The following is a 14,024-nucleotide window of genomic DNA, read 5'->3' on the forward strand; positions in this document are numbered from 1 at the left end:
CAACATCTTGCAGGAACAAGATAGAGACAAACATGGAGCATGGATATTACAGGCAATTAAAAACACCACAAAGTATTATGTCATTATTATGACCTTTTAGACACAATATAACATTTGAGTCCAATAATGACTGAATAAAGTAGTTAAATCAGTGTGGTTTGGTTGTAAAAAAGACTACAGCACAATAATATGCCATGAAGATAAAGTACCCCAGATTTCCAGTCTGCTCCAGCACAACTAGTTCTTTGCTCCGAATTCTAAATTTGTAAAACAAGGTCATACCTGACTAACCTCAACCCTCACAGACAAGCCTTCCTCCCCCAGTGGACTAAGGCTTGTCTGTGGCTATACATAGTCCCACAAAGTGTCCTTTTTTTAATCTATGGTAGGAGCTTTTATTCGCTTGGCATATCATTAATACTCCCTGTGCACTTGTGTAGGACCATAACAAATCTACATTCATGAGTAGCATGTTTACATCACACTTATAGTACGACTTGAGTATACTATGACCATAGTGCTTAGATAGTTGGCTGGTCTATAACTGAGCTCTACACTGGACTACGTCAACAATTAGTGGTTAGCATGCTATGAAATTTTAATTTGCAGACATTTATAGTCTTCTAATGGTAAAGCCTGGATTGCAATAAAAACTTGTACAGGCACTCATAGAATGTTGAACATGATAATGAACTGGCTGTATCTGATTGATAAATGACACACAGTGATAAAATCTACTCTTTTGAACTGCGATTGGCCCAAATAATAAATGGTCCGGTTATTTAGCGCTTTTATATATACACTTTACAATGCTGCTTGACACACATCAGCTGTTATGCGAGGTGCTCACTTGAAACAACTTGGGTTTCAGTGACAGGAGGAACCAGGAATCGAACCACTGACCCTGTGGTTCATGGATGACTGGTCTACCAACTGAGCTACAGCCCCAAAAATGTATATAGAAAAGAATAAAAAAGAAAAAACTGATATAAACAAACAACACATATGAGACATTAACATTGTAAATACTGAAACTAAAAGTAGTTCAGATCCATATAAAATAGACTACAAGACAAGACAACAATGGGTTTATCCAGAAACAAAACTGTTAAATATTTCAAAGAGCTGCAACACACTTTCTGTATCACAAAAAAGCAAACTACTTGTTTGTCTATGTTGGTTTATTTTTATTTTATGTAAATAGCACATTTCCTAAGTTTTGCGTCATTTTCAAAGAGCTGAGCTCCATTTACAAGGAAATTGGATTTAGTGAACAGCTTTGTGGAGCTGGTGGGGCTACCGCAATCAGGCCTGATGGGGAATGGAGGAAAATTGTCCCACACTTATCTGGCCACTCGAGAATTTGAGAAGAGTTGTTACAGTAATTGGCAATTTTGTGGGTATTGAATGCAGCATGTCTGTCGATAATGACTCCCCAAATCCAACCTCTGTGTCTGTGCCTCACTACTCGAGCACGGGGGACATTGTGTTCCCACTGCTCTCTGCTCCTGGCTGGCCAGGGGTGTGCATGCGTAAGATGCCTATCATCGCCCAAAGCAGCCAACCCATGTGCAATTATGTTGTGCTGGCTGATAATGACCTCTGTGAGCTCATTTTATTCCAAAGTATGCCGGATGGAGCTAATTGGTGAAAAGTAATTGGTCGGCGACGCTGCAATTCATTGCACTCAGAAACAGCCCACAGATCTCTGCTATGTGAGAGTCCATTTCCTGAGTGTGAAACTGCAGTCATTTTCAGCATGATACATTAGGCATATGTGCAGAGGAAGCCTGGAAAAACATTTTAAAAGTTTTCCCAGATGGAATATAATAATATAATTTTCCCTTCTGCACACTTTGCATTTGATTTACATGATGTACAGTATATTAACTAGAGTACACTGCTCCCCTCTGCTCGTGTGTCTTTATGTCTGAACTTCAAATATTTCTTTCCTGGACCGTCCTCAGCAACTTCAGTTTATATGTTTGTTAGAAAAATAATAAAATTGATCATAAAATGCTCAGCAACGAGGAAAAAAATTTCACTAAAGTAAAACAAATGTGTGACAAGTACGTAGACCAAGGGGAATAACCTGCAGAGCACTCTCTCACATTATTAGGAGCACAGAAGGAGAACAAACAAAACGCTGTATCCTGTGCAGCATAGCAGTCACTGACCTGCCTCCAAGCCCAGTGTCTCAGTAGTAAATGAAAATGTGGTTAATGTGGGCACCAGCAGAGTATCACCACAAGGTGGATTGCAAACATTTCTATGTTGCAATCTCATACTAACAGTATGTTCTAAATAAAAATATGATCACATTGTGATAAGGTAGTTGCTGACATCTACACGGCAACCAAAACATAAGTGCTCAGGGAATCATAAGACAACTGTATCTAACCTGCCTTGTTTGAATGCAAAACTAAAGGCATCCAAAAATACTATATAATGGAAATTTGGCTTGTAAAATATGATAGATGTTTACAACTGAAAGCTCTAAGTGATCTTATTCTACACCTCTCTTAAATCCTCTCTGGCTATGTGACTTTTGTTTCTTCCAACAAGCTATGTTTAAGGTTTGGTTGGGTTCATCACAAACATGGTTGGCTTTAGGGAAAGATTATGGTCTGGGTTAAAATGACTGCTCCTCTAAGGTTGGGCCCCCTCATTATAATAAGCACTCGGCTAAGGATTGGGAATGATCAGGGTCATTTTGGGACAGTGGTTAAAATGAATGCAGGTCTTTTTTTAGTAGAACAGTCTTAAAACAACAAAAGCAGAATACACGATGTAATAAAGCATCATCTATATTAATAAAGTAAAGATCTTAACTTATTTTACAAAGAATTCATAGACAGGCATGGAAGCATATAAATTGAAAATCTAGGCCAGTGACCACCAGAGGAAGCAACAACACTATGATCATTTTAAAAGATGAACTATATAATCTTATATTGTATGAACTGAGTACAGAGAGAACAGAGTACAGAGAAAGTAACAGAAGACGAGTGTTAATTGATAGATTTTTAAGGAGACTATAAAAACCCTGACAAAGGTTACGGATGTGTTGTGTGCACACAAGGTGTAACCAGAAATTGTATTCAGCAATATGTCAGTGTTGCTGACTGTGAACTGTCCCGTTTGATTGTGAGTGTGATAAGAAGGAGAATCGAAAGTTTATCGAGAAAACACAGCTGTGGTATCACTTGTGCACAATATGCACAAATAAAAAATGTGAAAGTCCCTACGGTGGATGCAGAACACAGCCACGTCTGTGATTAGGGGACTATATTTTCATGCAGAGCAGCTGGTAACTTAGCTGCAGAGTCAGCGTTGTTATTAAGCCACCGACATAAAATTGTTTGCCCTTCTGCTGAATGGAGCTTATGGTTTTAAGGACATGTTGATTATGATTCATGTTTCCATGTGTGTTGTAATTATAAAACAATCAGTAACTCAGTAACGCATCTTCACTAATCTCCAAAAGACAGATGCTGTATGCAGCATGACTAATGTCTGAAGTGTTTCTGCAGATTCCGTTAACTTTGCTCCAAATTTAGAGCACGATATGATCATGACATGAATATTACCAATTTGGCACGATTCCCTGTGGAGTCAGCATTATTGTTTTCTGCAGGAATTTGGTTTCTTTTGTCAGTACTAGCTGGATCTGCCTCAGCTTTCTCATCACTCTCTTTCTCACTCTCACTATGATGCCCAGTATCAAATGTTGTTCTTTTGTAATTGAGGTGCTCGATTATAATGTGCTATAATTTCCTTCCAATTAGACAGTCTGTATTTCTTGCAGATGATTTCAAATGACTGAATTAAGCACATGTAACATGCGCTCTGCTCTAGTTTACGCGTTTCTCGATGCGAGATGCTGGAGTGTTACAGTAGGTAAACAGCTTAACTGACCATGCCCATGCTGTTAATGCTTCAATTAACTGCTGCACTGGGGGACCACTGGCTCTGGTTGTCTGTGTCCAGGCTTTCATGGAGCAGACGGTCAGTGTGTGCACACAGTCTGAGAAGATTAGGCCTTATTTGAAGGTGGCCATGCAGATGGCTATTTGAGAGTGAATAGGCATTTTCTTTGGCCCGCCATTGGAGTATGCTTGCTTGGCTGCAGCGCAAAGCTGTCTCCATCTTCATTTCTCTCTCATTCTTGCTCTCCGCTCAATCTGAAAGAAAGTCTGGTGTGGGGTGCTGGAGCTCTGCCAGCAGCCTCGCTTTCTCCCAGTGTAGGATGCTAATTCTGACCACTTCAGAGGAATGAGGCTCTCCACTCATTAAAAGCAGAGATGGCTGCCTCTCAAAGCCCCATTTAACAGGCTGCACTTTTCCAACCACAACCCCAACAATCACATCTTTTGCCACTGTAATTATGCTCTTATGGTCACCCCACTGCCCCCATTTGTAACCTTTATAAGTCTTCCGGCATGCAGACAAGCCAGAACTGCTAAGTAAGATTGTACATCCTCTCCATTCCCCTCAGGGCTCTTGAACAGCCTCCACACCCTTGGTGCCAGGGTAGATTAAGCCCCTCTGCATTCTCTTTAGCCAGATCTCAGTGTTACATAATCCCCAAGCACATGGGTGGATGGATGGTCAGCTTAGGACCCATTGCTAATGCTATGTGACAGTTCAGTATATGCAACATGAGCGCATGGTGTCCTCAATGTGGCTAGAGTGACTCGCTGAGTTACATGCAAAAGTTATGGAATCTGTTAAGGTGCTCAAGCTCAATATGAGTGCACCTCTAGCAACGGCGCTGCCACCCACAGAGAGGCAAAGCGCTGCAGAGATTCTCAGCAGGGTCCAAGGTCACCAAGGTCCCCCATACACAAGCGATACAATATCATCATCTTTTAGCTGATATAGTACGCATGTTTAGACCAATAACTTCTTATTTTGACATCCGAGAGATGCTAAGCTACATTAGGGCCACCCAAGATATGCAAGTCCTGTCATTCTCCTTTTGAGTGCTTTTAACTCCCCAGGGAAATATCTGGCTCTTTAGCTGCCAGATGCTCAACTTTGTAAACCAGCTATCGTAGTTTGTTTGCCGTTTTATTCTGGAAAGCTTGCAAACACTGATTTATTTATTTTTGTTATTTGCAGTAAAAATCTGCCTGCTCTGGCGGTAAACCCCCCCAAAAATGAGCCAAAAGCCTTCAAAGCGCATGCTTATCGCAGCTGCAGTGATATGGGATCATTTTGTAGATTTATCACTACTAGCATGCAATGTTTTTATTAAAAGATTGATTACTACCACTTTAAAAAAAAAATAGCTCACAAATGTACTACTGGCCAAATAATATCATCACAATTTTGAGCTTACTTATTTTCCCCCAATCTTTAAACCAAAGTATGTTGCCTTCTTTAGTCCATAAAGTTGATACGGGGTTTTAATAGGAGATGGGAGATACTGTAATACTTGTTTTCCTCCAGCTGAAAGCTCATGTGATAACTAAACCATCTTCACAACAAGCAAGCAAGTCAGAGCAAGGTCAGAGCATGTGCTTGAAAGCTTTGGAACAACAAGAAAGATGGATGCTAAATAAAAAACTTTGTTGTGGTTTCAGGTCATAAAACAACATTTAGGCTGAGCAAAAATATATCGTATCAGATGCAAACAGAGTGTAACTGGAGTGAATGGTGCATTTGTTGGAAGCTGATTAAAACATATCTGGTGCATTATTGAGTATTTACAGCGTATGCAGTCAATATAAAGTACATGTCAACCAGAGCAGACGTGGGGCTCATATGTGGGTTTTTTTTATAGTTTTTGTACAAAAGTAGAGCTCTATAGTGCAGGGTAATAAGATACAGTATATTCAACTGGAAATATGAAGGATGTAGAAGAACTTTAGCCTTTAACGTTCATCTAATGAACAGAATCATAAACCTTCTACTGGTCTGACAGCAGAGAGGAAGGGATGTGCACACAATTATTTTCATACAGAACACTATACACACTGTTGGTAATGTGGGTCAAATGTGCAGATTGCACGTGACTGAGTGACTCACACACACACATCTCACAGTGGGCATCTTGAATCAGCTTTGAGTCTGAAACTTTTCTGCAAGCAACTTGAGTCCCCGATATTCTAGGACTGCAGATGTACAAAGTATTAAGTAAATATTAGTAGCAGACCACTGTATGTGTGAAGTGATCCTGGTAAAAATACAGAGGCCTAGTTTCCCAGTTTGAAGAATAGGAAAAGTTACTTTGCCTGCTTCAAAAACAGAATATGTAATGGGACAGGCACAGTGGTCTGTTAAACTTGCTCTACATACCCAGAGTGTCCCTGCCTGCACTCAGTGTTCTGTCACACTTTCTTTATTAATGGCAGTCTGGGTCACATAAGATTCTCCCTGTGCCTTTAAGGAGTTACAATTAAGGCGTATTAAGAATGTTTGAAATGAATCTAAACCTTCACAAGTTACACTTAAATAAAGTGAAATAACAGTCTTCATTGTTATTATGCAGGGAAGCTCCACTAATCGTGTGAATGCTAAAACAAAATCAGGGGTTAAACACAATTTTAAACTCAAGATCTACTTACTTGCTTTTGACTACAGCAAGAATGATTTGTGAACAAACCCAAAGTGTGGTGTCCTAAATTTAAAGTATACAATTTTTTGATTATCTACTAGGCAGGAGGATATCGGTGTGTTGAGAGCTTTACTTTCTTTAGGCCAACTATGCAGGAATACCACTAGGAAATGCACAAACCTGTTTTTAAGCTTTACAGGCAGAAAGTTAAATAAAATGTATGAGCCCCCTCCCACAGGTCTGTTAAACATGAAACAAAAGCCTGTAGCCATTTAGGTTTTCTTACCATAAAGCCAGTGCTGGAGGATAAAACCAGATTGATTTAGTGTGGCTGGTGGGGGAATTTTGTTACCTTTAGATGGGTCTGGACCAGCCCAGGTTTCATTCTGTGCTTTAACTCTGTTAGACATCTTCTAGCTATAGCTTGATTTTCAGCATACAAACGTTAAAGTACATCAATTTTCATGTAACTTTCAGAAACAAAGCAAATAAGGAAAGATGGAAGGAAGGAGGAAATCGGGGGTCAGCATAAAATACGATCTCAATACGATCCCGTCCTGGACTTTGTGTAAAGTCCCTCAACTGCCCCAAAGCCCCCGGCCAATTAACTCTGATTGAAGGACCTGAAATTACCTCCAGACTTTGGTCAAATAGTTGGCTTAATGAATGGCAGCTAATGGGGCGCAGAGCTACGCATGCATGTGGTGTATCCATGTCTCCCATCATGAGCAGTGCTTCAAGCAGCTGGGGCCTCAAGTTCATTTTTCACTTTTGTTTGATGAATCAGTTTATGGACCAAAAATGTTTCTCATACTGTCCACTGTGACACCCTAATATATGGAGTGCAGGTCAAATGCGTAATCGGAAAGAAAAAGCTGTTTTCAATGGAGTTATTTTGTTCTGCAGTTTGTTTCGTTGGTGATTAAAAGCTACGTAAGTTTTTTCATCTCATCTCGTCTCCAGATGGCAACTATTTGAATAGACATGCAAAGCTCTGATCAGTACAAGCCTTCAGAAACAAGAGAGAGCAATTAAATTTCCAGTACTGTATTCTCACGTATTCTCACTGTATACTTCAACAGCTGTTTACTAAAAGAAAACTTGAGCCGTTATCTTTAATAGTTTACTTTGACGAACCTCCACAGTGCCATGAAGCATCACTGACAGCTAGAGAGGGTGAATATACGAGAAGGTCCTGTGCACGCATGTGCATCTGAAGGCATTTCACTGCAATTTGTGTGCTTTTTTTTTTTCCTCTTTTGGCAGGTGACAGGGCTGCTGTCACCTGGGCTCAGCGATGTCTTTAAACACAAAGAGCCCCATTCAGAGGCCTCTGCAGCAATATGCTACACCCACAATTAGGAGGACAACCAGAGCCATCCAGCACACAGCCTGGAGTCATTATGACTCACAAAGCAGTAACACATTTACAGAAAAAAAAAAAACATCACGCATTAAATGAAGATTCAGCATTGAGAGAACTTTAGAACAACATCCTGGGGGTTGACCCCCTTGTCAAAAAAACAATCTCTCCCTCCTACCATCTCAACTACTGTTATTTATGTCATTAGCCATGCAGGGGACCAACCCAACAGCTTACAACAGTATATAACAGTTTAACCCTCTATCCATCCTACAGCAGCCTACTCAGTTCAGTACAAGGGACTTTTTCACTGGTGGAAGCTTCTGATGGTAAATGCAACCCTACACCAGTGCAGGTGAGACCTTTACAAATGAAATATTCATTCGAAAATGTTATAAAACACACTTTGTGTTTATTAAAAGATCACTCAGTCTAAATTATGTATCATGTGTGCTGTGACACTGGAGATGGCTCAGTCTCACAAAAAACCCGTGGTTGGTGCATGAATATCTATAGAACCTCATCACTTCTTAACATAAAGTGTAGCCTGAACCCACAGTACAGTAAATATTAGTTACGCTCAGATGTAAAGGGCAAAAAAAAAAAAAGGTCAAAGATCTTTGATGTTCTAGAAAAATCACTATTTTAAGATGAAACGCAATCACAATTGGTAGTTTTACTAAACAGAATGACATGCTGTACTGCGAATCATCACACATGTAGCTACTTATAAATCACACAGCTGATATTTACTGTTGCACCTATCTGGAGTGGTTTACTGTAAAGTGTCATTTATAATGCACACACTGCCCTCTGTTGGCCACAAATGACAACACAATCTAAAACCTTCATATGGAGCAATTTATTAAAACAAAACAAAAACAGCTCATCATTCAATAATAAACAACCGCAAAAGCCAGCCAGAAAAAGAGCACACCCTGGTAATGTGCCTCATCATCCTGGCATGCAGAAACTGTGACAGTGTTTTACCAAGTAATACTATACATTAATATGATATCAGTAGCTTTTTGTATCACAGTTTGATCTGAAACTAAAGAACAAATTCAGTCTTATAGCTTTAGTAGGAAAAACTGTACATGCACTTAACACTTATAACTAACCATTATTTTTTCACATTCTACTTCATTCCAAAATGAAATTAGATTTTAGTAACTGACCGAAAAAGCTAAAAGACACCAACAATATGTGGCATTTGGTATTACAATCAGAGCTTTTCAAAGACTACATATGTTATAATAAGGACATAAAACTGTCACAAAACAAACAATATTTCATATAAAAAAACTACAATAGCTTCCGCGTTAAACTTCAAATATTGAAGAGGTACAACTTACTCATTATTATCATTACTTTGTGATGGTTTCATTTCCAGTTGCAGGATTGTTCACAGATCGCGGCGTCTTTGTTGGTTTATTTGTTTTGTCCTTTTTAACCTCGTCTTTCTTGGCCGTCACCTTGTTCTCCTCAACCTCCTCATTCTCTGGCTTGACCGGGACCTTCTTCAGCTTGTGTTTGCCCTTGACTGGAGCTGAGAAGGTGAGTGAGGACTTGTTAAAGTCCAGAGGGAAGATGCCAACGTCTCCGTCAAAACGGTTCTTGGTCACCTGCAGGGATCTTCGGCCGGGACACGTCACCAGCTTCTTCTCTTGCAGAATAAGAACGTTGTCGGCCTCTTGGCTTGCCTGGAGTGGGTTAAAGGTAATAACCTTTAATGACAGATGTGTACACAGTACGAAAAAGCACAATCTTTTAAATGATAATTTAGCAATCAATCTATTTTTTGCATAAATAACAATACAATAAGATGTTTTAAAATCATAAATTTGAATCCAATGAAACTGCAGTACAGCTGGTTATAAAGTCAAAGTGAAGATTGATTTTCACGTTTCACCTTAGCAGAACCAAAGATAGATGCTGTTTGCAGTTCTCGGTCATCCTCCTCTTTTCTGGGGTGAATGATCAGCGTGACGTGGCAGCTGCTGTTGGTGGCGAACTTCCTGAAAGCCCCGATAATGTGATCCTGGACCGCAAATCTGACAGAGACGTATGAGACGTGAATTATTTCTGTCTTTGCATCCGTCCTCGCACATTAAAAAGAAATGATGAAGTTCTCAATTTGTCAGAAAAACAAAAACATTTGAACTATTGTACCAAAAGATTCTGCTTTCACGTCATTCTTTATCTTAATATTTGTGGTAGCTAAACCTTTCTCACTTGTCTACTGAGAGGTTTTCCTGCCCCATCATAAACTGCAGGTTGTCAATGATGACATGGTTAATATCATAGAGGTACACGGCATGTTGCATGGTGTCCAGCACTGTCCTGTGGACAAGGATAGAAGAGGGTCAGACCAGATATGCAGGTAAAACAGAAACATGAAAAAATGGGCTAATTCATTCTGAATTGAAGTCTTCAGTTTGAATCCGGATAAATATTGTAAAATCTTAGAGAAATAGTAGCATATTCTTAGAGCTAATGTTGGAATAATTCAGTTTAATGACTAGAGAAGTATTTATGTCTGTTTTTACTTACGTCACCAAAAATGAGCAAATACACTACATTGACTAGGTTTACGAGCGAAAAGACTGTATCCATGCAAAAGCATACACCCATCTGGGTTACTGAAGAAAACACTTACTTGATGTTCTGCTGCCCGTGGAAAGTCATAAAGTAGAGGGGCAGCTCTTCGAAATTGTCTGCCCAATAGTCATACTGCTCCAGGTTCTCCTCTAGCCTCTGCATTGCAAACTGTGTCAGCATGATTTTAGCCAGACGCACATTGTTGATCTCAAAGCTGCCCCATAGCGTGTTGACACCCTGCATGCAAAGGTCCAGGGCTACCTCACTGATAAAGGTGGTCTTTCCACTGCCAGTGGCACCTAGATAATACATAAATGATTGTCATACTTACAGCATTAATAACAGTTACTTGTACTGGTGTTTGCAGATTTTTTGAAATTAAAAATGTCTGAAAGATGTGGCAACACAGCCCCAAACTTCATGCCCCAAATATCTTTTTTCCCAGGACAGTTGAATTAAAAATGAACTTTGGCACAACGTGTGTGTGTGTCAGTCTGTTTCGTTTTTTCTATCCTATTCTTTTCAATCTTAGGGCCATGGTTAAATAAAGAGCTTAGCTGCAAATATCGTCACAAAATATACATTTTATTGCAAGGTGCCAACTTTGTCTTTCTGTTTATTAATGGTTGATCTGAAATCTGTGAATGTGAAAGGAAAAACAACGAACTAAAAGATGCTAAAACGGTCTGCAGAACCTGGAGCAACGGCAGAGTTAGATGTTAACTCTCTATGGAGAATGACATTTAGCCATGAATTGTTGATTTAGAAATTTCGATGAATGCAGCTTTAATTTATTCTAATAAAACTGGCACTAACCACAACTACATTAGTCATAATTACATCATGTTTCTTTATACCTGTGAAAACTGTCAGTTCCCCCTTGCGGTGGCCCTTTAGGATTCTGTTGAGCTCCGGAAACCTACTCCACTTTACTCCAGCCACTTGCTCTGTGTTCACCAGCTCTCCATACACGTCCTCTCTAAGCTGCTTGAAGGAAACTATAGACTTATGGGCCGCTGGGATGGAGTCTTTAATGATGCGGCTTAGGTTCCTTCCCTGAGCCAGCCCATCCCTGGGACACGGGTGGTACTCCCCAGGTCGAACCAGTGAGCAGCGCCTCAGTCCCAGTTTGCGAGAAAAGATCTTTGATGCCTCCCAGGAGCGAATGTTGTCCCCCATCCACAGCGTAACTCGCTTGAACTGTTCCAGGTAAGGCAGCAGGACTGGCGGAAGGCAGCTGACCCCACGAGGAAGAGCAACACTGGGGAGTCCTGTGGCCTGACTCACAGCCAGAGTGTCCAGCTCATGAGCAGTCAGCACCACCTCCGAGTCCATACGGCCCACCAGTGGGAGGCCAAACAGATTGTAGTACGAACTCCACTTTGGGACTGTAGCTTCATTATATGTGACTGTTTCACTGTCTGTGCTTTGGGCAGAGACGAGTTTGACCCCCTTTATTGAGGAGTCCAGTCCACTGAACCAGGGGAAAACCAGACTCTTGGTTGGCTTGAAAAGCCTCACGCCAAACTTCTTGAGGGTTGCATTAGAGATCTTTGTAATCTAGAAGAAAACATTCAGAAATAGTGTCACAATAGGAAGAAACAGTCTATTGTTACATTGCTAGAATGTCTAAATATTTTACATCCGCGCTGAAAAAATGTCTTATTTCTTTAATGTTTTTGTGTACTTCTTAGGCCTTTTTTAATCAAAGGGCTCGATCTCTGTCTAGTGCTTTGTTTTTGACTTTCCAATTTATTTCACTGCAACATAAGACGATTTGTACACATAAAAGAAAATGAAACTATATCTATTTTAATGATACTATAACTATATTTTAATAATATAAAAATTATATACAATATAAAATTAGGATGGTTTGCATTTTCTGGGTTATCTTCACCCATTTCCCTCATTTACAGCCCATCCAAAACCTGGAGCTTCAACACATCTCCCAGTAATTCACATTTAACAATACCTGGAACATGGTTTTAATCAGCTGGGCTTTGTCCTCTGGGAGGTCGGTGAGGGGCACTGAGCTGGACCAGATCCTCTGCACCTCACTCAGCTCCCTTGCCCTCTCCTCCTGCTCCTCCACACTCTCTGGATAACCCAGCAGCACGTGGGGGCTCAGGAACTCCTGGCCCTCTTTCTGCATCACCTCCAGGCAGTCCTGGAGGTCCTCCCACGTTCCTTCCACCAGCGTGTCTTTACACAAAAACTGTCCTGTGGTTTTGTCAATAAACAAGGAGAAGCTGTCCTTCCCAGCAGATGAACTGATGAAGATGCTCGGGATGTGGAGGCAGCTGTATCCATCGTGAAATGGAATATCTTTGGAGCGTAGGTACTGCTTGATGTCAGTGACAGTGATGGGGTTCACTGGAAAGTCTACAGTAGATTTTGCATCCTTTTTATAGCTTCTAGTCCCACTTTCTAGAAACAAATAGCCAGTACACCTGAGACTTATTACATGCTGTGGAGCCTCAGGAGGCTTGTAAATCAGCCTCTGAGTGACCAGTCTCAAACAGAGGGAGGAAAAGGGCCTTTGGTGGAGAAACTTTGGGTCAACCACCTTTAAGAGAGAGGTGGTGCCCTTCAGCAGCAAGAACCTCCACATTGGTTATCTGACGAGGACATTAATCCTGTAGCAAAATACGAAGGAACATCGGTCTAACAAAGGTAAAGTTGCAAATATTATCTTGTGCAACATAGGTAGTCAGAGAAGGACAAACAACACGGAGGAAAGGCGTTGTATATTAGTACCATCATTATCTATATTGTGGAAAAAGCCTGAATGTGTGTGAAATTCTTCTTGCGTCTCTGCAAATGCACCAAGTTTATTAAATGGGCAAACACACAGCAACTCGGCTTACCAAAGGTCCAAGCGTCTGTCCTCGTTTTCCACCATGCTCCTCCAACCCGGGCTTTTCGGTGCGTCTTCAAAACAAGTTCGTAAGCAACATGCACTGACGAGGCGCGAATGTTTACGCAACATTTTATTGTTACATTGATTTTTTTTTAAATCATTACAAGTACAGTTATCAATACATGTTACATGTCGCATTTACATGTACTAACTGAGGAATTATTTTAATAAAGTTTAAATTTGGACACCCGTCGTGTCAGTTGTGTGTTCCACTTCGGAACCGATTTCTAGACGGACTGCAGTATGTACACGCCCGTCAATTCGTCCTCTATGAATATTGTTGTTATTTAACGTCCTTAGTAACGACTTTGAGGGGTTTATTTTTGTCCAGCTGAGTTGCCATATAATTGTTAACTGACGTTAAAAGGATGACAGCCAGAGGAACCCCGAGTCGCTTCCTGAGAAGTGTTCTCCAAAACGGCGTGGGTCGGTATGTCTGCCAGCTGAAACGGATCACCATCATCTTCTCCAAAAACGCACAGAGCTCGCTGGGAGTCAGGTATAAAATGAATAAAGGTTCGAAAAGAGGGGAAAATGGAGACCGTAATGAGAGGGAAGATGACCGAAAGCAGACA

At 40.6% G+C, this 14,024-nt stretch overlaps 2 protein-coding genes across 2 annotated transcripts in view; one reads left to right on the top strand and one right to left on the bottom strand.

The window, feature by feature from the left end:
* Positions 1-9,192: 9,192 nt before the first annotated feature.
* twnk (twinkle mtDNA helicase) lies at positions 9,193-13,556 on the bottom strand. The gene is made up of 7 exons (XM_067488755.1): positions 13,397-13,556; positions 12,502-13,165; positions 11,384-12,086; positions 10,585-10,825; positions 10,161-10,268; positions 9,838-9,979; positions 9,193-9,628 (listed from the first exon to the last, which is right to left on the bottom strand). The coding sequence occupies exons 2-7, from the start codon at positions 13,138-13,140 to the stop codon at positions 9,293-9,295; spliced, it is 2,169 nt and encodes a 722-aa protein (XP_067344856.1). The 5' UTR covers positions 13,141-13,165; positions 13,397-13,556; the 3' UTR covers positions 9,193-9,292.
* A 118-nt stretch (positions 13,557-13,674) lies between these two features.
* Positions 13,675-14,024, top strand: part of mrpl43 (mitochondrial ribosomal protein L43) — a 1,708-nt gene continuing 1,358 nt past the window's right edge. The window contains exon 1 of the mRNA XM_067488756.1: positions 13,675-13,948. Coding sequence (XP_067344857.1) covers positions 13,818-13,948 — 131 coding nt within the window. The 5' untranslated portion in view covers positions 13,675-13,817. The remainder of the gene's footprint in view (positions 13,949-14,024) is intronic.

This window comes from Channa argus, chromosome 20 (genome assembly GCF_033026475.1).
Source record: "Channa argus isolate prfri chromosome 20, Channa argus male v1.0, whole genome shotgun sequence".
Lineage (NCBI taxonomy): Eukaryota > Metazoa > Chordata > Actinopteri > Anabantiformes > Channidae > Channa > Channa argus.